This window comes from Vombatus ursinus, unplaced genomic scaffold (assembly GCF_900497805.2).
Source record: "Vombatus ursinus unplaced genomic scaffold, bare-nosed wombat genome assembly UNPS02007612.1, whole genome shotgun sequence".
NCBI lineage: Eukaryota > Metazoa > Chordata > Mammalia > Diprotodontia > Vombatidae > Vombatus > Vombatus ursinus.
In genome coordinates, this window is record NW_020947390.1 from 11,397,350 (window position 1) to 11,422,606 (window position 25,257).

The 25,257-nt window shown below is 35.4% G+C and overlaps 1 protein-coding gene across 1 annotated transcript in view; it reads left to right on the forward strand.

The window, feature by feature from the left end:
- The window catches only part of DDX10 (DEAD-box helicase 10), a 308,073-nt gene that overhangs the window by 245,915 nt on the left and 36,901 nt on the right, over positions 1 to 25,257 (forward strand). The window contains exon 17 of the mRNA XM_027849599.1: positions 17,517 to 17,662. Within this exon, the coding sequence (XP_027705400.1) occupies positions 17,517 to 17,662 (146 nt within the window). The remainder of the gene's footprint in view (positions 1 to 17,516; positions 17,663 to 25,257) is intronic.

The following is a 25,257-nucleotide window of genomic DNA, read 5'->3' on the forward strand; positions in this document are numbered from 1 at the left end:
TGGAGGGTTTTTTAAATTGGAATTTATTTAATCACTCACTCCTTAGTAAACTTACAATATATTGAGTGAATACTTAGCGTCAGTTGTCTGATTCTCAATTAAAATTTAAATTGTGACCACCTTGGGTAATTCAAGATCAGAAAAAGGACTGGAATAAATTGTAATTGAAGAGCAGACAAATATGAAAACTTAAAATTATCAGAGCTGTCCAAAATTGGAATAGCCTGCCTTGATATGTAATGAACTACTTTTCCATTAAGGTATTTGAACAAAGGTTGTATGGTCATGCATCAGGTGGGGTGTATATAATAAGTCCAACTTATTATGAGTTGGACTAGGTGATCTTTAATGAATCTTCCAATTCATATTCTATGCTTATGTAAATAACATAGGCAGCATTGGCTTGTATAATTCCAAATCATATATAACAGCTTGTGATAAATGTTACATCTTTGAAAGTGACTTGTGGCACTTATTAAACCAGAAGTTTCTTAATCTGGTTCTGTGAACTTGGTTATTTTAGTATTTTGATAAATGTAATTCAGTATAATTGGTTTCCTTTGTAATTTTATATGTTTTGTGTGTTTAAAATATTTCTAGAAGTAGTCCATAGGCTTGCCAAAAGGGTCTATGACATACAAAAAACAAGATTAACAATCCTTAACATTTCAGTTCATTCCAGTGCCTTAAATGCTTCTTTGTGGTCCATTTACATCTTTTTATAGCATTAAGAGCAGGAACACATGGGATATGACCATAAGATCCATATTTAAGTGTGCTTTATAGAATGGCTAATTGCCTTACAGTTTTATCTTCTTTGTATGTCCTTAGAATATAAACTCAGTGAGGGCAGAAAATGTGTTGTCTTGAATTAAGTGCTGCATTCCAAGTTTTTTACAGTATTATCCACCCCATTGCACTTTTCATAAACAGTTGTTGGTTACTCTTTTCCACTGACTTTGGAAATTATTTCCAATTTTGCCTGAAAGAGCTCTGATTTATTTATTTATTTATTGGTCCTGAACTCTACACACAGGTAAACATATGCACATGCGCAGACCCCCCCCCCCCCCCCCCCCCCCCCAAAAACATACCCCCCCCCCCCCCCCCCCCCCCCCCCACAGGAATTCAAAAGCAACCATTTCTTATGCACATCAGGCATTGCTTTAAGCATTTGGAACAAAAACACAAAACCTGTGCAGTCCTTCCCCTCAAAAACCTTGCATTCCAGTAGGGGATACAAATTTAAAACAAGAAAATACTCACTTGCCCACGATTACACAGCTTCTAAGTGTCTCAGGTGAGATTGGAAGCCAGGGCTTCCTGACTCCAAATTCAACATTATATCCTCTGTGCTACAGGAAAGGCTTTTTGTAGAAGGTGAACCATGGGTGAGCCTAAGGATTCCACAAGACATAGATGAAGATACAGTACATCCTACACAGAGCCAAAAACTTATGGAAAGCCTTTTAGGTAAGAGATAAAGTGCTGAATTCAAGGTACAGAAAAGGCCAGTTTGGCTGAAATGCAAAGTGAGTGAAAGGAGTTAATATGAAATGTCTGGAAAGGTTGATTGGAGTCAGATTGTGAAGGCTTTTACATACCAAGCTAACTCGAGTCAATAGGGAACCACTGAAGCTTCTTGAGTTGGGGAATGATATGGTTAGTCTTGTGTTTTAGGAAGATGATTTTGTCAGTTATGTGAAGGGGGAGTTTGGGAGCAGGAAAAGCCAATTTCAGATGATTTTAAGTAGTCCAGGTGAGAAGGAATAAAGACCTGAACTGGGGTGGTGGCATTGAGAGTCAAGGGAGAAGGATGGAAGTTTGATATATTGTGGAGATAGACTAATAGTGTCAAAATTCAGCAAGTGATTAGATATGGGAGATTAAGGAGAGTGATGTGTTCATACTAAAATATATCTTTATTTCCTTCTTTATTTTTGTAAGGCATAATGAAAAAAAAATCACAGGCTTACATGCAAATTTTATTCCAGCACTAGTTTGTAAATTGTAAATCTCACACAAAACAGATACCAGTTTGTCACTTTTATAGTATAATTCCAGCCCTTCAGATTAAGACCAAGATAGTGCCAAGAGGAAAAAAATTGCATACAATTTATTTTGTAATAATTTGCCAACACTGTAATATTTGTGTTTACCATTTTACTTGATAGTCATTCCAAGGAGGTATAGTACAAAGGACACCCAACTGTGAGAGTTCCTGGGCAATAATTGTAGGTATCAGGCTTATCACTTAACCTGAGTCTCAGTTTCATTCATTCATTCATGTTTTGTTTTTACCACTTTTCCAGTGAAAGGCCTGTACTAAATAATTTCTTAGATTCTCCTGTGGCTATAAAATTCCATGACTCTGTGGTTCAGAACTTGTAAAAATAGAATGAATAGAGAGATACTTTAGTTGAGAAGAAATCTCCTCAACTGTATAATCTGTAGATCAGTTTCTCCAAATTTAACTAGGCTGATCTTCAGATGAAAGACATGTACTTGAAGTCTTTCCAAATTTTTGGACCTTCTAGAGCTTGTGGTCTCTCAACTGGCATAATTCTAGAGAACCCGGATTCAAGCGCCAGCTCTACCACAATTTAAACGCTAAATTTAACCTCTTTGATCCATTGCCCTCTTATCACTAAAATGAAGGGATGGATTAGGTGATTTTCCAAGGATCTTTGTAGTTCTAAAATTCTGTGATTTTTTTATAGTCCTATTTGCATAATATTTCTTGCACTGAGCTCTTTCTGATTTTTATTCTTTTCGTTGTTGCAGTCTCTTGGGGTACTCCCAGTTGTTGGAAGCCTATCTCATCTCATTTCATTTCTTTTGCATTGCTCCTAATCCAGCTTTATGCTTTTAAGTTTTTCCTTGCATTGTATTACAAATTAATTTTCTCAGCAGGTTGACTTTCTGTTAATTTGCCTGTAGCTTTAATTTTTTGTAAATATCCTGCTCAACTGGAATTTGCAACATTTCTAGAATTTGTTTGTTTTAAGCAAAACATCAAGCTTGCTAATCAGTTGGGTCAGGGATAGCATCTATTAACTCAACCTCTACTTCAGAATCCTTTGGTAGCTTTCAGTGAGTTTGTTTTAGCTATTCATTCAGATATATACAACACTTATAATTAAGACACCTAATTGCTTTGTTTTTACCTTCTGATTTTGAAGAGAAAGAGTTTTTAGCATCCTAGATTTCAGAGTTCTTGAAGCTTAAGAGTTCCTGTTATGACCATGTCCTATAGGAATCTTGGCCCTCAGGCTTCACAGGATTATTCTCAATGTTTCATCAAAAGCTGGACCTGGGGTATAAGAGATCAAGCATATGAAATTTTACACATAATGCTTGAGATTTCCAAATTTAGTCTACTTTTTTTTCTTTTCACAGATTAAAGCCTCTTAAAAAAACAAACAACAAACTAAAAAACCCTTTGCATCTGTTAACCCGTTAACTGTCATTTTCATGAGTGTATATTGTTTCCTAGGGAATTGTTTTCTGAGAATTGGACTGTATTTTAATAAATAGACATAGACATGCATGTGGATCGTATATAAGATTAATTATACCTCAAGTCTTGGGTCTGTTGTTAGAGCTTTCTGAAACTCTGAGGGTCAGCATGAAGTCTCTCCCCTGAGAAAGTACAAAGGACTTCATTAAAATCTTCGGCTCGCCTGTGAATAAGTTGGGCACTGGAGGGCGTATGCTGAAGTCTTAAATGTTTTATTTGTTAATATGCTATATCTCTAAATGGAACTTTTCTGGCATAGTTTTCATCTGAATTATAAACTGAAATAGAAAGACCAATCAGCATAAATATCTGAAAAAGGCTAATCCTTTCTCATTAAGAGATAAATTTATGACCTATACAGAGGATTTTAATAGTAGCTAAGGCATTAAAAATGTCACCAGGGAATTCCATGAGTAGCATAAAATATGATAAATAATCTGGTTTTAGTTCTAAAAGAAGCTGACATAAAATAGGTATGGACTTAATTTGTCAGACCAAGTGAAAATGGTAAAAATGAACATACTTCACTTCTTTACCTGTGTATATTTTAAGAGATTTATGAGAATGTTGGAGTGTAATGTCTTTTGTATAATAAAATGATACTATAAACCCAGTAATTTCCTAGTGGGGCCAGATATGGCTTAATTTTCTCTGTCCCCTAAATTGAGTACCCACAGGTGATGCATTAGATGCTAAAATTCAGTTGGGATTTAAAAGTGTTTAGTAGCAGTTTTCCAAAAGGTTAAACTTCCAAAGGAGAATGTTTGTTCAGTATTTTCTTCATTCAAAGTAAGGATTCCAAGGGGGCCTGAGTTTCCTAATTCCAAATAGGGTGCAAAAATTTAAAAAAAAATCTGGCTCTGTTTTATTTCTTTTTAAAATCCAAGCGAATGTGCATATTCTATTTTATTAATGTTTTTTTTTTCAAAAATGTTAGATAAATGATTTAGCTCTTTACCTCTTAAGATTGAGTGTTAGTTCTTCCTTTTCCCTCATAACTTGGCCATATACAGAACTAAATAAAGTATATTTTATTATTTGCTGTTATATTTATTGAAAAGAGCTTTATGTTCTCTGTTAATTTAAAAAGATGAGTGGAACATTTTATATTTTTCTGTAAATAAATAATGACAACAAAAGCTTTATTAAAGCTTCTTTTTACTTATGTGTTCCTAAATGGATTTTCCTCTCTTTTGAATCAGTCACAATGTGTAGAAAAAAACAGCAAAAGAAGAGGGAATAGAACTCGCTTTATTGTTTTGAATTAGTAAGAACCAAATTATTTTAAATTTACCATCTGGAAATGTACCTGTATCGAGGTAGCTAAGTGGTACTATAAATAAAGCAATGGGCCTGTAATAAGTAAGACCTGAGTTCAAATCCAGCCTCTCACAATTTTGTCTGACCCTGGTCAAGTCACTTAATCTCTGCTCACCTCAATTTTCTTAACTGTAAAATGAGGATAATAATAGTACTTACCTCCTAGGGTTGTTGTGAGGATCAAATGAAATAATATTTGTGAAGTACTTAGCACTGTGCCTAGAACATAGTAGGCACTTAAGAAATGTTTATTTTTTTCCTTCTTATACCAGAATACTAAAAAAGCAGGCAAAGAAGGCAAGATTTACTGAGAGTTCCCAAATAAATTGCCCAAGGAAATAAGTCTCTCTATGAAAGATGAATTGAAAAAATGACGTATTTCCTTCCCCCAAAGTATCTGATAATTTTTCACCTCTAACAGAGACTAATCTGGGGTCCGTAAACCCACCCTTATGAGGGATTGGGGAAAAAATTGGTTGGGGAAAAAAGTACATTTTTGTTTTCATTAACCTCTAGCTGAAATTTATCATTTATTTCAATTATGAATTAAGAAAAAAACATTCTGAGAAGGGAGGCATAGGTTTCATTGATTGCCAAATGGGTCTTTGACATACAAAAAGGCTAACAAATCCTGGCCTATAGGATTTAAAAGTTTTCCATCTAGTAGTCACTGTTTCTGGATTACTGTACCCAAATGTGTGACATTTTTCATGCTAACTACTGGAAGTTTTCTGGATTTTCATTCTCCCCCCCTGCCCCAAACTTCTTAATATTTTAATTTTTCCCAGTTATGTGTAAAAGCAGTTTTTATATTTGTTTTTTTAAGATTTTGAGTTCCAAATTCTGTCCCTTCCTCCCTCCTCTCCCTCCTCACTGAGAAGGCAGGCAATTTTATATAGGTTTATACATGTGTAGTCATGCAGGTGTTCTGAATTTTCAAAGGCTACATACACATGTCCATTATAAACTCTGTTAGAGTCTAACAAACTGTAGAATGACTTGGAGTATGGGCCTAGCCATGGATTCTATATTGGTCATTCAAAGACCATCCTAGTTAAGTTTGAGGAAAATCATGACAGAAAAAGTTGTCCCTCAGACCATTATTTTATTCAGCCAACCCCACTGATGGAGACTATCTACTAAATGATTGCCAGTTTTTATTAGTAATATACCTTATAGGATTTAAATTAGAGATACCTAAAGTATTGGTATCCATCAGAGATCTATTATATATATTATTATGTGCATTGTATTATGTACATTTATTTCTTTTTCAATTATCTCTCATATATGGATCATATTTTTATCTTTATAAAGTCCTCCAGAGGAAGTTCAAGTCACAAATCACAGACTTTTTCAGTATTGGAAGGAAAGTTAATATATCAATAGATCAAATTTTGTAGCTTCTCAAGTGAAGACAGGAAGAACAAATGCTGCAATTTATACGTGCTGTTGCTATACATTTTTATGTCCTCATTTCAAAATCATCTTCAGTGTTAGCACAAATTGGTACCTTTTGGAGGGAATAACTTTCCCCTTCTCATTTTTAGAAGTGGCCTCTGGCTTGATATATAACATAGTCATGTCATAGGAGGATCGCAGGGTTCATCTCATTACTATGTGTTTTATCTGGATTGATACAGATTATAAACACCATAAAGTTCTGCTTTTCAACAACCTGAAATAATATACTGAGGTCATTTATTCTATTAAATATGTCTGTAGTGAGGAAGGGTATTATTCTAATCATATAGGTAATAAATACCTGTTACTTTCCCTTCACTCCCTTCATCCTACTTCAAAGTCAGATAAGTGTATAAAACAATCACAGAACCATTTAAAAAAAAATCTCTACCAGAAGCCCATTATAAAACTACCCATGTTAAATTTTATGTTGTCACATATAAATATATCATATGTCAAAATCTGTCCCCTGAAATATGGTAAAAGTAAAAATTTATTATAATTATTTTTATAGTTTCCATTATATTTTGATATAATTTAAGTTATATAAACTTGCTCTTATAAGTTGTTGGGTTCCCCCCCCATCATGGTATGGCACATGTGTTATGAGGGGAAAGCTCATCTTACAAGTATTGAATATAATTACATTCTGCCATTTGTGGCCATCCTCTGCCCCTTACCTCTTGGTCTAGTTTCAGTAATCAAATCAGTCATACCAAACTATCATTATTCCTGGAAAGGCCATGTCTTTTTAATTTTCTGTAGCCTTGAGATTATGGAAGGACACAGGATCAAACATATTGCCTACTTATACAATTCAGCTTTTGTGAGGATTACACGTTTGCTTAACCATATAAATCCATTCTTGGTGATTTTTTTTTTCAACAGATTTTTTCTATTCATTTTACCTTTACATTGCCCATTGATAAGTATTTAATCATTGTCTTTTCCATGAATTTTTCTTCTGCAGTCTTTCTTTTCATTTTGAAAATGTCAAGCAAAGAATGTGATTTTTAAAGGCTCTAAATTTTTTTGGTACTGTGACTGACTAGAAAGACAGAGGAAAGATGAATAACAGAAGGAAGAAATTGAAGTATGTCTTCCCACCACCTCTGTAATCCTTGTAGTTTCAAATTGTACTTCTGACAGGAATAGTTTCTAGCCTAAATTCATTTGTCACTGGCAACAGAGTTGAGGGGTGTGTGGTTAACACAGGTAATGTGGTGTGACATCAGTAGTGCAGTAAAAAAGTTAACCACATCAGTGAAATGCAGGGATGTTGGCATCAATAACAAGAGATTGATGCTGACATAAACCAACTGCAGTGTTGTGAGCGTTTAAAAATAGAGGATTTTGTATTTCTGAATTACCACTTTTTTCCACATAGACATTTGCTTAAGAACATTGAATGATTTTTCGTCATGTTGCCTATGTACACTTTCATAATTGTACCATAATTCCCATTAATTTTACAATAATTTCCATTATGTTATTATTGTTTAAATTGTCAGCATATTCCAATGTCCAATTCCATCAGTGAAAGGTGTGAAAACATGTAGATCAAGTGGTATTTGGTGTTTCTATACAATAAAATAAGTATGTAGACTGTGCTCAAGAACTCTATACGTTATTATGTTTTAATTAAATTTTATTTTCATGAAGATCTGCCTTCTCTGCCTCCCACCTCTCCCACATGTTCCAATTAAGAAAGAAAACACACACAAACACACACACACACACACACACACACACACCCACCCACCCCACACACCGAGTCAAGCAAAACAAATTCTTGCATCAGCCATGTCCGAAAAGAAAAATGTCACAATCTGCATTCTCGGTCCATCATCTTTCCCTCAGGAAGTAGGCAGTCTGTTTCATCACTAGTCCTCTGGAATTACTGTTCCAATTTGTGTTGATCATTCTGGTGATCAGAGTTCCTAATCCCAGGTTGATTGTGTTTATTTTCTTTCATATACTATATACCTAATCTCTTCCACTGATTAACCAGTACCAAATTCTTAATTCTTCTCATTTTTTAACCAGCACCATTTAAAAATAATAATTATTGCTTGCTAGTATGACTTGAGATCCAGTATTGCTAGGCCCCCTTGCCTCCCACTTTTTTCATCAACTCTCTTGAGATTCTTGACCTTTTGTTCCTCCCGATGAATTTTGTTGTTATTTTTCCAGCCCTGTAAAGTAATCCTTTAGTAGTTAGATTGGTATGGCATTCAATAAATATTTTATGTAACATTGTAATATTTATTGATCTAGCCATGAACAATTAATATTTCTCCAGTTATTTAGATTTTTATGTCTTTTTAATAGTTCCTGTTTGTCTTGACAAGGAGACACTCAAGTATTTTATACTTTGTCTAGTTATTCTAAATGGAATTTCTTTTTCTATCTCTTCTTGCTGGATTTTGTGGGTAATATAAAGAAATATTTATGATTTACGTGGGTTTGTTTTGTATCCTGCAAATTTGCTGAAGTTATTTCAATTAGTTTTGTAGTTGATTTTCTAGGATTCTAAGCAAACCATCATATCATCTGCAAAAAGGGATAACTTTGTTTCTTCTTTGCCTGTATTTAATTCCATCAGTTTCATTTCCCCCTCTTACTACTATAGCTAATATTTCTAACATCATATGTTGAATAATAGTGTTGATAATGGACATCCTTGTTTTACTCCTGATCATTTTAGAAAGACGTCATTATTCTCATTACAGATAATGCTGAATTTTGGTTTTAAATTGATACTGTTTATTAGATGAAGGAAAGACTCATTTATCCCTGTGTTTTCTAATTTTTTTTAATAGGAATGGAATATTGTCAAAAACTTTCCTCTTCATTTATTGATATAATCATGTGATTTTTTTGTTAGCATAGTAAATTATGTTTATTGTTTTCCTAATATTGAAGTAGCCTTGCATTTCTAGCATATCTGCGGCCTTGTCATAGTGTTTAATTGTTGTAATGTATTGCTGAAATCTATTGTTGATATATTAATTAAAATTTTTACATGAATATTCCTTAGGGATATTTGGTATAGATTTTTTTTTTCTCATTCCATTTGAGTTTCCCTGGTTTAGGAATAAAGAATATAATTATGACATTAGTTGTTCTTTAAATGTTTGAAGCATTCACTTGTAAATCCATTTGGTCCTGACTAATTTTTTCCCCCTTGGGAGTTTATTTATGGCTGGTCAGCCTCTATTTGCTAAGATTGAGTTATGTTGTTGTTGTTGTTGTTGTTCAGTCATTTTAGTCATGACCAGCTCTTCTTGATCTCTTTTGGCGTTTTCTTGGTGAAGGTATTGAAGCAGTTTGCCATTTCCTTCTCCAACCTTTTACAGATGAGGAAACTGAGGCAAATAGGGTTAAGTGACTTGCCCAGGGTCACACAGGTAGTAAGTGTCTGAGGCTGGATTTGAACCCAGTTCTTTCTGACTGCAAGCCTCGCACTCTATCCACTGTGCCACCCACTACCCTACTTGAGTTAAGTCCTCTATTTCTTGTTTAATCAATCTGAGTATTTAATGTTACTGTAAGTAAGTATCTCTTTAATTTTTTAGATTATCAATTTTGTTGAGAAAGAAATGGATGAAATAGTTCCAAATAGTTTCTTTTGTTTCTTCTTTTTTGACTTCACTTTTTTCATTTTTTATACTGATAATTTGATTTAATTTTAAGAAAATCAAGTTAACTGATGATTTACCTATTTTAATCCCCTCCCCAAAATATTAGCTCCTAGTTTTATTTATTAATTCATTGTTATTTGTTTACTTATGTTTTTTTCATTTTCATTTCTATTTTGGTCTTTGGTGGTGGTGGTGGAGGAAGTTAATTTATTGGTTTTCTAGGGTTTCTTTTTCAGTTGCATGACTAATTCATTGATTTGTTGTTCCTTCCTTTTATTGATGAAAATGTTTAGAAATATGTTTTCCCATAAAGGCTGCTTTGCTTGCATTCCAAAAGTGTTGGTATGTTGTCTGTTGTCTCTATCAGAACATAACAGAAACATTCTCAGGCCTTCTATCTAATTATACTTCCTCTGTGATTCTTGATGATGATAGAATTTTGAGAGAATACAGGTACCATCTTCCCCTATTAGAATGTAAACAATTTATATCAATTGTTTTGTTAGCTTGCTGCTAGCTCATGTTTACCTTTTTGTGTTTCTCTTCTTTCCTATATTTGTATTTCAAAATTTCTACTTATCGTTTCATTAGAAATACTTTGTAGTCCTCTGTTTCATTAAAGGTTCATTTCTTACCCCATTGGATTATATTCAGTTTTTGCAGGCAAGTTGTTATTGTAGGCCTAGATATTTTGCCTTCTGACGTATAGCCAGTTCCCATTTAATATAAGTGGACTGTTCTGCAGACCTTTCCCTCCTCTCATGGGGTTCTGAATGGCCCGGACCTCTCCATGACTCTGCAGCCCCCACAGCTGGAGAGGTTTTAGTACCTCAGCCAGAGCAGCCAGAGCAGCTTCAGTGCCTGGAGTGAAAGACTTCTGGCACAGTTGCTGCACTGGTGCTGCTGCCACTGTCTCCCCTACTGCTACCTGACAGGTGCAGAATCTCCTGCCACTCACCCTCCATGGAGTCAGATTTACATAATGCAAATATATGCAAAGCAAGTACTGTCTATTGTATTCCAAGCTCTACATCCTTTTTATATTGGTGGCTGTGAAATCTTGTGTGATCTTGACTGACTTCTCGGGAGTTGCATTCTTTTTTTCTGGCTGCTTGAAGTGTGTTTTCTTTGACTTGGAAACTCTGAATTTCGGCTTCAATATTTCTGTGAGTTTTTGTTTTGGATTTTCTTTCAGGTTTATAGTTTCTGCTTCTACTTTGCCTTCTGTTTCTAAGAGTTTGGAACAGTTTTCTTTTAAGATTTCTAGAAATTAAATGCCTAGGCTCTTTTTGGGGGGGGGTCATCACTTTAGATGGTCCATTAATTCCTAAATTCTCTGTCATTCCATTTTTCAGGTTCTCTTCTTCTTTTCAATTTTTTCATCTTGTTTTAATATTTCTTCTCTGAAATAGAAGTTATCTTCTATTTCACCTACTCTAGTTTTTAGGGAGCTTTGTTTGTTTTAAAGTTTGGTGCTTCTGGTTTCAAGCTGTTAGTTCTCTTTCCATGTCTTTCTTCCATACCTCTTGTTTGTTTCCCCATTTTTTCCTTTGCCACTCTTATTTTTTTTAAAAAACAGTTTTAGGTTTTTGTTTGTTTTTTAAATCTCTGGCCTCATCTCATTTAGGAGTTCCGTTTATATGTGCCCAAGCTTTGTTTTCCTTTGAGGTTTTATTTGAAGATATTTTGGAGTTATTCTCCTAGGTTTCTGTTTTGAGTGTCCTTGTTACCATTAGCTCTTTATGTTGGGATTCTTTTTTTTTTTCTTCTTGTTTTCCAGCCTGTTTTCTGACTTTGAGCTTTGTTAGGTGTGGACTCTCTACTCTTCTGGAGAAAATAGCTTAATTGAGCTCTTGTCCTCTTGGGTCTTGCTTCTGCTTTCTTGGAGTATTAATTTTCTGTTATTCAGTAATTACTCAGGCTATGGACCTACAACCTTTCAGTGTTGCTAAAACAGTCTGTCCCAGGTAAAAGTCCCATCACTGTCTTCATGTTCTGAAATCTATAAGTCACTGACCTGAGTTAAGTTTGGACAATACTCCTATGGACTTATTCCTGGTTAGAGGTTCCAGTAGACTGATACTGGGCTCAGCTACTATTATCCAGCTATACCTGACTGTATCACTCCCTACACAATAAATTCCAGTGACTTCTTATTGCTTGTAAAATCAAATATAAATTTTTCCATTTAACTTTCAGAACCCTTCATAACCTTGCCTCACTCAGTCTGTCTTTCTAGCTTCATTGGACATTACTCCCTTTCCCATACTCCATGATGCAGCCAAAGAATCTTCTCTCTGTTCTTCACACTTAGCCCCCTGACTTTTACTTGTTTGCCATTCACCATGCCTAGTAAGCACTCCCTCCTCATGTCCATCTTATAGAATCTCTCTCTTTCTTCAAGATTTAGTTGAAGTACTGCATTCTACATGAAGCTTTTTTTTTTTTTTTTTGGCTAGGCAGTGGGGTTAAGTGACTTGCCCAGGGTCACACATCTAGTAAGTGTCAAGTGTCTGAGACTAGATTTGAACTCAGGTCCTGATTCCAGGGCCAGTGCTCTATCTACTGCACCACGTAACTGCCCCTATGAAGCTTTTCTTGATCCCTTCCACTGCATCCTCTTTAATTCCTCTGTTACAATGTAAGTTCCTTGCAAGGAGGGGTTATTTCTTTTATTGTATTTGTATCCGCAGTGCCTAGCAATAGTACCTGGCACAAGTAGGCACATATTAAGTAAATACAATAGCCAGCATTTATATAGCGTTTTGAGGTTTGCAAAGCCCTTTACACATGTTATATGTAAAGGTTGGTGCTGCTATTATTCTCATTTTACAGCTGAGGTAACTGAGGCTGAGTGAGGCTAAGTTACTTTACCAGGATAACACAGAACAGTAAATATCTGAGGCCAGATTTTAACTGTTTCTTTTTTGACTCCAAATCCACTGATCTTACCCATTTTGCCATTTGGTTGTGTCAAATAAATAATGTGTCATATATGATGTTTAATTATGATAGTAAATATATGTTCATTGATTCTTAGTTGTGTAACCATGAACAAGTCACTTCACCTCTCTCAGCCTCAATTTCCTCACCTGTAAAATGGGATAATACTTATACTTTTCTAACAAGATTGTTGTGAGGATCAAATGAGAGAAAATATGTAAATCATTTTGTAAACCTTAAACCATTTTTTAAAATAATTTTTAATAGTAACAGCAGTAGCAACAACTAGACTTTCTCTGAACTAAGAGTAAGTTCTGGTCCTGTTGGAAATCTTTTCAGAAAGAGGTTAGTAAATATGAGTTTTAGTAACATGTAAACTCTTGTCATGTTTTTTGCTGGCCACAGCATTGGAAGCCATAATTGACGTATGAAGATTTACTTGCCTATCTTAAACTACCCTAATTTCTTAAGAATATAGGGTTTAGAACTATGTGCTACTTTATCAGTCATCTAGTAAAGCTCTCCACATTTCATAATGAGGAAGCTGGGCCCCAGTGTCTTGCCTAAGCACCAATAGTGAGTGGCCAAGCTAAGTTTTAAACAGGCCTTTTATTCCAAAATCAGTGGTCTGAAAATACTCCATACTTTCCTTTGGTAAACTATTAGATGCCTTCTTCTGTACATTACATATCACTTAAGTATCCAAATTCTAGAGGGGTGTGTGTGTGTGTGTGTGTGTGTGTGTATATTAAACTAGTAAGAGGAATACTGGATTTGAAACCAGAAAATTTAGGTTTAAATTTTTGCTTCTGATATTTCTTACCTGAACAATCTTAGATAAGTAATTTCATCTCTTGAGGCCACTGTTTTTCATCTGTATAATTTGAATGTTGATCTAGATATCAAAACTCATGGAAGATCCACAAAACTCAAGTGAAGTCTGAACCAGATTAAATATAATTGGGAAGATTTTAATAAATAAAAACAATAAAACATAACTAATATGAATTTGTAGTTTTCTAAGTCAATGTGAGGTATAGGGATCTGTTTCTATTTGAGTTGGACACCATTGATCTAGACCAGAGTCTCCAAACTTTTTTGATCATGTAGTCCTGTGACAAAAAAACACACAAACAAACCGCCTTTGAGCATGCACCTTCAGTATGTGTATAATTCCTTATATTTATGTACTAAGATACAATTGTGTACATAATAAAACATATAAGAAAAAATAGAAATCAAAACAAGATGAGATAAAGATGAAATAATATTTTATCTAGAATCAATAGAGGGTCAATGGAGAAATGACACAGTTCTACCTTTCCTTTAGGAAAGTATCTTTGGAGTCCAGAGGAATAATAGATTAGAATGTGAAGAGATTTGAGGCAAGGAAACTCCATTAGGAGGCTGTTGCAGTACTCCAAGACAGGGGTGTTAAGGACCTGAACTAGAACGGTAGCTCTGAATGGAGAGAAGGGCATTTATACAAGAGGTGCTGTGAAGTAAGAACAACAAAATTTGACAGTTGTTTGAATTGGTGAGGTGTGGTGAGAAGTCCAGGATACTGCCAAGGTTGTAGACACAGCACTGGAAGGATGATGGTACTGTCAAGGGAAATGAGTTCAGAAGAGGGTTGGGTTTTGAGGGAAATCTGATGTAAGCTCAATGTTGTGTGTATCCTGTGCTACACAGTTTTTTCTGCTGAAAAAAATTTCATTGTTGAAGGATACTAACTCACAGGCCACTGCTTTGAAGTGAAGAGCCAGAGTGAAGCTTCTTCAATAGATGAAAGATGCCTGGTGTCAACCATAAGGTTTTTGGCTGATGGGGGCAAGATATTTGAGAGGGGAGAGGTACAGAAAGTGTTGTCAGTAGCAGCTGCAGTAGGTCTCTGGGTAGGGATAGGTTATAAAAGTTTGAGGGGCCATACTCTTCAGAATCCTTTAATAGGGAGCAGAGTGGAATGGGGCAGTATTTCAGGGTGTCATGTAGCCATGTTGGAGACAAGCTTACGACTTACTTTAGAGGTGTGGAAGAAGAATGGTGGGATGCCGCTAATTGCTACCCACCACTTTGTGGGATCTTTCCACGTACTTCTCCACTTTGGACAACAAAGGCCTCTTATTAAATTTAAACCTAATCTAATGTTCCAAATCTATGGTCCTGAGCTAGAATGGTGGTGGTGACTATACACAACTTTAGGTGTATAGGTAAACCTGTGTCCTAGTAGAATTTGAAAAGATAGAATCATTGAAAATGAAGCATTGGCATACTTAAAAAAAAAAAAAAGATAAGGAACAGGAGTTATGAAAAGCAGCATGTTCAATGTATAGTAAAAGATCTCTTTTCTTGAAAGTAATACTACAGTGAAATTCCATAAAATAGTTTCTTGAAAGGTGATCTTAATAAGTTTTTTAGGTCTTGTTTCAAACAAATATTATGAAAGACAATATTTTTGCAAAATACTATGGGAGGGGGAAATTTTTCAGTAAGAGGCACCCTAAAGAAACCAAACTTCCAGACTTCCATTAAATGCTTTTCTTGTTGGACATGAGAATTTTAAAGTGACACTGGAGAGTCTTGGGAGTATACTGAGCTATTTTATGTAGTTGTTGTGGTTTCTTTCTTGAATTCTTCTCTCAATTTCTTATTGTACCTGGTACAGGTGTACATAGGTAAGTGAAGCTCTGTGGAAGATGGGACAGAGAACAGGAAGGATGTACAGTAATGACAACAAGCTTTCCATATCAGTCAGCTTGAGTATGTTCTAGCAGTTAGACTCTATCTAGATTTGTTAGGTCCAGAGTTTTGGAGGCTGCCTTTGCCTCTACTGAGTGATATCAAGAAAAAATGGAAATTGGTTGCCCAGGGGAACAGTAATGCTGAGTGTATAGTGGTGACATTAAACCTTTTGGTGTCTTTGATTATTTTCAAGTAGAAGGTGTAATATGTTATTGAGTGTTCTGCTTACTGCTCTTGATTGCAGACATGTTTTTCTTTTCTTTCTTATGCTTGTTTCCTGACCTTTAATATACATACCAAGGGAATTTGCTGGGAAAATGATAAGGCAAGCCTACAGTAGCGACTAATTCACGTTTTCTTTAGTTGTTATTCTTTTTGTTATGTTCAGAGGTTATCAGGGGATTGCAGTTCACAAAGTATTAGGCAACTTCAGTAGTGATGAGTGGTCTACATAGCTAACCACATTTTCATTTTAAATTGTTATTCAGCTTTTGAGAAAGCATAAAAATATTAGAAATAAGAGGATCATTTAGCAGTGACTCATAAAATTAGCATGAAGAATAATTGTAAAGTAACTTGGAGAGAAACTCATCCAGAAGCTTTTGTTGACCTCTGAAAAAGTATTTATGACATTGTATTAAATATGTGTGGCAATATTTGTTTTATCTAATGGGTGAAAGGAACATATCCACCTTAAACCCATTGATGATGTCAGGTGTTCATTATTTAAATGTATGTCCATAGATTTTTTTATTTTAGTTTTAACGTGTCCCTTCGCTTTCTACCAACCTCCTTAGCCATTTCTCCTCTTTGCCATCTTCTCCGTACATAGAGCATGAATATATTCTGTATAGATTTAATATATGTGGACATTTTGTCTCTCCTAATTTGAATGTAAGCCTTTGAAAACAGAACTTTTTGTCTTTGTATTGCACATAGTGTATTTGCACTTGGTGTAGTATGTAGCACAAAGTGATGCTTAGTAAATGTTTATTGATTGAAGTAACATATCAGAATTAGCATAAGTCTTGTCTGTACGTAGTTCCTTGCAAGTCAGCTTACAAAATTGACTAATTTTGGTTAGGCCTGAAGGTACATTAAAATCTTATCCATATTGGATATAAAACAGGAAAATTTCATAGATTCTTGTGATCTCTTTCTTGGTTTTTTTTGCCATGAAATGTTGGTAGTTTTGAAAGAGATCCATTTGTTTGAGAATAAACGCTGAGAAAATGTTTACAACTAGTTCGATTTTATATTATTTCCAATAATAATTTAATAGTTCACTTTTATCATGCTTTAAGGTTTATAAAACACTATTGGGTTTAAAAATGGTTTTCCTAATGATTGCATATGGGATAGGGAGTGTATAAGTTTTATTGTCCATATTTTTCAGATTAGGAAACAAAAGTATATTGAACAGGATTACTAAAATCAGCCTCTATCTTATCTCTTTCCTGAGGCTATTATTATTATTATTATTTTGCTTTTTTCTTTATACCACAGTTGGTTTACTCACAAAGAGCTTCTCTAGTCACTATGAGCCAGCGCGAACCCTTTAACTTCTATATAGTTCTATTCCAAACACTCACATAGCTGAAATTTATTTTAACTTTTAAGTCTTGGTGGCATGAGTTAGGGATTTACTTTCTAAATCACATTGGGTTTCATTTTTTAAATGATATGTTTCAGTATTGTTGGTAATAGCTGCCAGCTTTGAAGGTGACCTAGATATTTCCCAGAAAAATATGAGGCCCATGATTTGAAATCACAAGTGGAGGCTTGATGAACTTTTGGACTCAGTGGCTATAAATGAAGTGCAGATGGGAAAGAGAAAAGATTTTCTACCAGATAGTTTCTTCAACCCTATTTTCGCCTCCCAGGCTCAAGATGAAGAGGAGGAAGCCTTTCTGGATTGGAGTGATGACAATAGTGAATTTGATCCAAGTACACTTCCAGATCCTGATAAGCACAGAAGCCATGAAGAAACATCTGATGATGATGATGATGATATGGAAGATGAAGAGAGGTATGTTTTGTTTGGTTTTGATGACTGGTAGCAGTGATCTGTTTTGTTTTGTTTTGTCTCCTCTGAAAACTGGAATGCTTTATTAAAAATATTACTGTGAAAATTATTCTCTGCCTTCCCACCTCCAGCTTTACTCTCATAGAAATACTGCTATAATGCTGCTGTCTTTTTATTTTATTTTTTTCCATTTGGCCTCTGGATTATTCTCTAAATGTAACTCAAATCATTTGGATTTCTTTTTAGAGACTGCTTTATTTATGCTGTAAGATTCTTAAAGCAACACATTTAAGAAGTTGTGTTTTTGGTTGACTTTATTTCAACTCTTCTCTTTTCTCTTTCTTCTTCATCTCCCTCTTTATATTCCTTAACCTCAAGATTCTGAGTGTAAATTAGCTACTTCCTACCCAGCAAAGTCCTTTTTCCTTTATATATGCATATTAGAAATAGCATTTTTACCTTATATCAAAGGGATTTTTCTGAGAGCATTTTTTAAATGGCAGATTTTCTGCAGAAAATGAAAGAGAAATAAGATAACTATACTTGTACATTATAGGATTTGTAGGAAAGAAAATAAAAAATAATACATAATGACACAGAGTATTCAGATATGTTTAGAGTAGTGGACAAATTCCCTAAGTGTGAAACATGTGTGTCTTTGTGTGTTCTGCATGTATGTTTGATAAAGAATATGAATGTACCCAAAATGGATGAAATATAAGGAACTGAAGTGTTTGGTATCAGTCAATGTTTATTGAACAACTGTTATGTTCTGTATACTATATGGGGCATTGTGAAGAAATTCTAGGGAAATGAACACATTGTTTATAGGGGATAGACAGCTTTAGTAGAGGTAACAGTGACTAATGAACAGTGAAGTTGATATAATCAAAAGAAAAGAAAATATTTTTATTAGTATGAGAGTAGTGTCAAAAAGAAATTTGAAAACAGTTATCTTATTAGAATTCTCTAGAGTGGTGAGATAAGGAGATTAATTAAATGAAGTGTACTACAATTCTTCAGTTACCAGGAAAATTCATCCATCCAGAATACCTCTTTTCCAAGTGACACAGGATAAATTAGACAGTAATTACCATGTTACTTTACACACTGTATAATAAACTCGTAGGTCTTTGTTAGCCCATAAGATAATAGAATAAAAATATAAATATATATTTTATAAGGGTTAGATAAATTCATGGAATATCAAAATTGGAAGAGACTGTAGAGGTCATCTAATTCATATACCTGTAAAGGAATCCCTTCTACAATATCTCCAACAAAAGGAAATCTTGACTTTGCTTGAAGACCTCTATTGAGGAGAAACTCACTATCAAATGATGCAATGGTAAATCCATAAAAAGATTAAGGAAGTTTTAAAAAAATTACTTATTTGTTGGTCCTTATCTTTTGAGATTGACACCTTCAAAGGCAGCCATACTGCCTGATGAGAGGCAGCTATACTCTCCTTCCAAATATTTCAAGGTGCCAATGCTGAAGAGAGAATGCTGATTTACTCAAACCATTGGGTCCTACCCAGCAGAGCTGTTATGCATATATTCTTATATAAATACACTTTTTTCACACAGTCCACATGATCTCAATTTTGGTAACTAGGACTTCACTAAAACATTTATTTATTTTTAACTTGAACATTGTGTCCTATTCTTAGGTTTACTATTCTAAGGAAGGAATAGTTGGATCTTATAGCTATTGCTATAAATCTTTATGACCATATTGACATGGGAATATTGATCTTTTTAAAATCAGTGAAATGATATCATCAAAATCTTCTGCCTATAATTTAAAGGGACCATTTCCTATACTTGGTGTAGTAATTTCCATACACATCTGTGTAGTCCTTCTTTTCTTCCTGTGGCTCTCACTCTCTCAGTGCCATTTCAAATGTAAAAAATATCAGCTGTAAAATTTCTGCTTGAAAAAGGTGGACCAGTCATGTAATTGGTAACAGAATAATAACCTGAGTATTGCATTTTTACCTATGAAATGCTAAAAAGTCCCAAAAGCAGGATTCCTGTACATTTGGTAGATCCTCTATGGTGCATGTATGGGAAGACATGGACCAAAATTATATGGAATAAGAAAGCATTAATTAATTAGATGTAATCTGATCCATTCAAGAAATATCATGGTTCCATTGACTTATTGATATACACTATAGTATTCACTGTCCTGTTTGTTATCACTACATGCATAGCCTCCACATTTTTTGACAATATGAATGTCCTAAATGTTGTTTTATTTCACACTTCTTATATTCACAGTCACAACTGTTAATATACTGCTGCCTTCTTAAAAACTACTTTGTATTTTTACATTACCCTTTGGTTTACCTGCTATTTAGAATCTTCTGGGATTTTGGTATCGCATTATTCACAGTCTTATAGCATCTCCTCATAGTCAGTGGTGGACCAAGTTGTGCCTATGCAGGATAGTATTCAATAAGGATGCCCCTCATGTTGCTTGATGTAATCTGAGCATTAAATGTTAGTTGTCGGTTTTCCTCCCTGAATTGCTTGCTAGGCTGAGAAGGTACTAAAGAATTTTAAAAAAATATGTATTATACAGTTCCTATCCAATGTTTATTGAATTAAAAAACAAGGAACTATAAAACAAGATATAAATTGTGTGGTAAGGCAATGATTGCAGTAGAAAACATATGATGAAACTATGTTTCTTCAGAAGTCTTTTCAAATTGCTTTAAAATGTGTAAAACGAGTCACTGCTTTTAGAAACAATTTATGGAGGATTGGTAGTAGTTTCAAAGGCAGACAATTTTTTAATGTATTTCATCCTGTTTAGTCTTTGCTAAAAGATATTCTTGAGCAAACTTAGCATTTTATGCAAATATATTTAAATAAGTAATATCCATCCTGCAGATCCAGTGTAACGAGAGAAAGGAGGGTATTATTTCACCAGTCTACTCAGGGAGAATTTTTGTGTCACTTGAGAGGCAATAAATGGGGACTTTTATGTTGCTAATGCTACTACACTTTGGCCACTTAGGAGACAGGGTGCAGAAAATATTTGGAAACATAAACACTCTCTTCTTGAACTCAAATTGCAAGTTTGCTTTAAGTTTATAACCCTGATGTATTTTAACTGCTACTATCTAAATCTTTGTTTTTCTTTGCAAAGACTTGACAATTTTATGTATTTGTGTGAAGAGGGGAACAAAAGAGTAACTCTACCTCCTCTGAGGGTACAAATTGCAATCCATTCACATCTTCTTATCCTGTAGAGGTCTTGTCCATTTTCTCCTGGAGATCCTACTCAGGAGTGCATGCCAAAATCCTGCCATGTAACATTAGAAAATAGTTTAGGGTCATTTAAAGCACTTGTCCCAAAGGCAATCCAGTCTTTTTTCCTCCTCCTAAACCTCTAGGCCTAGTTAATTGTCCTTTTTCAATATCTATCCAACTTAGATGTAGTAATGGGACCAGCTCCGTCAGCCATCCATCCAAATGTAATTGTAGTTTGGACAATAAGCACTGTCCAACTATTTGGTTTTGGAGTGTTTTTCCCCTTATATGACAATTACAGTAAACTCTATTGAGTGATCATGGATAGACCTCATTTAAGAGGCTTTGCAGTATTGTGGGACTTGATGCAATAAGTATAATGCCATGAGCGTGAGCCTTCCGAAAGACCTCCCCTTTCATAGAGACTTCTATCCCATTTGGACTCCATATTGGCCAGTAACAAACACTTTCCAGTGAGCAAATCTCCTTGTGTTAAGCATCACTTCATGTTTCTAATTGGCATATCCTTCAACAAAGGTATCTCTTTTGTTACTTTTTTTTCTCCTTTATTTTTAAATGAAGTTGAATGTTTAACAAAGAGCAGCATTATGCTTTTATACATATAGCCAAGGGCATAGATTCCCAAGCCCCTATACAGTTGGCTTGATGGAAGGATTAGTGAGGCATTATCCATATGAATTATGCCTCAGCTCAGTCTCTGATCAGTTTGAGTTCTGTGGATTAAAAACACAGACTTATTCTTCAGACAATCACAACAACTTTAACCTCAGCTTTTAAAGGCCTCACCAGGGCTGCCATTCCAAGTTAGGGATATAGCTCATGCCATCAACTGGAGAAGCCTGGTTATAGTAACTAGTTGATGAGGACATAAAAAGACTTATGTGGAGCAAGTCCAATAGCACCCTTCCCTTAATTTTGAGAAGGTCATGCCTAGGGACTATGAGGTCACTGAAAAAGAACATTGTATCCAATAGTACCACCCCTTGTCACAACTTCTTAACAATGTTGAGCATATAATATTATGCAGAGGAGTGGAAATAACTGTATGCTTGGAGTTTGAAAACACTATTCCAGGTAATCTAAAGGCTAGAGAAAGAAATGAAAGATCATTTTGGGGAATTCTAGTAGTATAAAACAAGATAAGTAGGCTTTTTTTGTGGCTTTAATAGCTAGAAACTGCCACAGCTACATAAAGCCACCCATTGTAGATCTTTTGACATCTTACTGGTCTGAGTGATGCAGAGTGGAGTTATGGAAAGAGGGCTAGAATTGGAATCAGTAGCCATGGGTTTGCAACTGACTGTAACATTTCCTTTTTGTGTGACCTTAAGTGTCTTAAATAATCACTTAACATCCACTGAATTCTTATTCATAAAATGGAAATAATTAGACCTTTACTGCCTACCCCAGATATTTACTTTTTTGTTTCAAGTAGAATATAAGCCCCTTGGTGACAGTCTGGGTTTGTTCGGTTTTGTTTTGTTTTTAAATACTGTACATTCTCTAGTGCCTATCACATCAGACATTTAGGAAATGATAGTTAAATGAGTGAAGAAAGTAATCAAGCCTTTATTAAGTGCCTACTATGTGCCAGGCACCATGCTAAGTGCTGCAGCTATAAATATGAGCAAAAAGAGACAATTTTTATCCTCAAAGAACTTAGATTCTAATGGAGAAATATAGTACACAGAAGGGAGATAAAAAGCAGAGGGGAAGGACATGGTTTTGAAGTCCAGAGGAAATCAGCATCAAGGCTGGGTGGGGAAATCAATTCTTAAAATATCCTTACTTTATTTCAGATACAAAGCATAGCCATAACCATGACATAGTAGGTAGAGTTCTGGATATGGAATCAGAAAGACTTGAGTTCCAACCTATCTTTCATACACACATGTACTAACTCTGTGACTCTTGGCAGGTCACTTAACTTGATTCAGCCTCAATTTCCTCATCTGCAAAATGAGTATAGTAGCACCCACCTAACTGGATTGTTGTAAGGATCAGATGAGAAAATATGCATCAAATGCTTTGTAAACCTTAAAGAGCTATATAAAATACTAGTTATTATTACGATACTGTAATTGAGAAGTTATTTCTCTTCCTGAATCACATCATGGAAACACAAAACTTCTATAGTGTTTTTTCAGTTTCAGAAGCAAAGAATCAGGACCCCATATTTTACTGTGGGAGTATGCGGATACTAGGCTTGTCCTCAATTCTCCTTAAGCAGTGACTCCTAGGCTCAATGGATTAACTTTTGCTAAAGCTATCAGTATTTTTGCTATCTTATCCAGTCAATCAACAAACATTTATTAAGTGCCTGCTGTTTGCTAGACACTGTACTAAGTGCTTGGGATACAAAAAGAAGCAAAAAACAATCCCTGCACTTCAGGAAATCTCCAGGTAATCACCATTTCAATGGGAGACACAATATACAAACAAATATATACCAAGCAAGCTAGTACAGGATAAGTAGGAATAATTAACAGAGGAAAGGCACTGGAATTGAGAGAAGTTAGGGAAGGCTTCGTGTAGAAGGTGAGATTTTAGTTAGGACTTAATGGAAACCAGGGAGACTGATAGTTGGAGTGGAGGAGGGACAATATTCTAGGAATGGGGGAGAACCAGAGAGAATGCCTGGATCTGAGAGATGAAGGGTATTATTTGTGGAACAACTAGGAGGCCAGTGTCACTGGATTGAGTACGTGGTAGGGAATAAGGTATAAGAAGACTCAAAAGGTTGGAAGGGGCTGGGTTATGAAAGGCTTTGAATGGCAGAGTTTTTTATTTAAGCCATTGGAGTTTATTGAGGGGGGTGGGAGGGTGATGTGATTAGGCCTTCACTTTAGCTCTATGGAAGATGGATTGGAGTGGGAAGAGATTGAATCAGGCAGTTCTGTCAGGAGGCTATTGCATTAATCTAGGCGTAAGGTGACAAAGCCTATGCTAGAGAAGTGGCAGTATCAGAGGAGAGAAGGGAGCACATTTGAAAAATGTTGCAAAGGTAAAATTGACAGGCTTTGGCAACAGATTGGATATTGGGCAAGGTGGGGGAGGAGGGCAGGGGGAAATGGGGTGAGAGATAGTGAGGAATCCTGGATGACTCCTAGTTTTTGAGCCTGAGGGACCAGGAGGATGGTACTGCCATCTAAGGTATTAGGGAAGGGACCTATATGTGTATGTGGGGGTAGGTGGGTGTGGAATGAAAAGGTTGGGGGGAAAGTTAATGAGTTCTGTTATGGACATACTGAATTTAAGAACATGCAGTTATAGCTGTCTGAAAGGCATTTGGAGATGTGAGATTGGAGGTGAACAGGAAAAGTAGATTTGAGAATCATCAGCATAGAGATGATTATTAAATCCATGGGAACTGATGAAATCTCCAATTGAAGTGCTATAGAGGGAAAAGAGAAGGAGGGCCTAGAGCAGAACCCTGAAGGATTCCTACAGATAAAAGAGGTGGAGTTGGGGGCGGAGGTGATCTGGAGGAAGATCCAGCAAAAGAGGAGTGGTCAGACAGGTAAGAGGAAAACCAGGAGAGAGTGGTGTCCTGAAAACCTAAAGAGAAGAGAGTATCAAGGAGGAAAGAGTGATCAACAGTACCAAAGGCTGCAAAGAGGTGAAGGAGAATTAGGATTGAGAAAAAGCCATTGGATTTGGCAGCTGAGAGACCACTAAGTGACGATTAGTAACTTTGGAGAGGATAGTTTCATTGGAATGATAATGTTGGAAGTCAGCAGTTAAGAGAGTGAGAGTAGAGAAAGTAGATGCATCTATCATAGGTGGCCTTTTCAAAGAGTTTAGCTGCAAAGGACAAAAGAGATATAGGATGATATTTAGCAAGGATGAAGGGATCAAGTGAAAAGTTTTTTTTTTTTTAAACCAGGATAAAGGAGACATGAGTATGTCTGTAGGCAGTAAGAAATGAACCAGTAGAGAGGGAGAGATTGAAAATAAGTGACACAGTGAGGATGACAGAGGGGACAATCTGTTGGAGGAGATGGGATAGAATGGGATCATTTAAACAACTAGAGGGGATATCCTTGGTGAGGAATAAGGCCACTTTATCATGTGAGACAGAGGTGAAGGATAAGAAAGTGGCAGAAAGCATCTGAGTGATAGGAGATAAGAAAGAGGCAAGAAGAGAGAATTCACAAAAATAGTCTCAATTTTTTTCCTGTAAAAACATGAGACAAAGCTTTCTGTTGAAGCAGTGGGGAGAGGGGAAACCATGGAAGGTTTGAGGAGGGATGAAAAAGTTTGGAAGAGCTGCTGTGGAGAATGGGATAGTAAAGTGTTAAGGGAGGTATAATA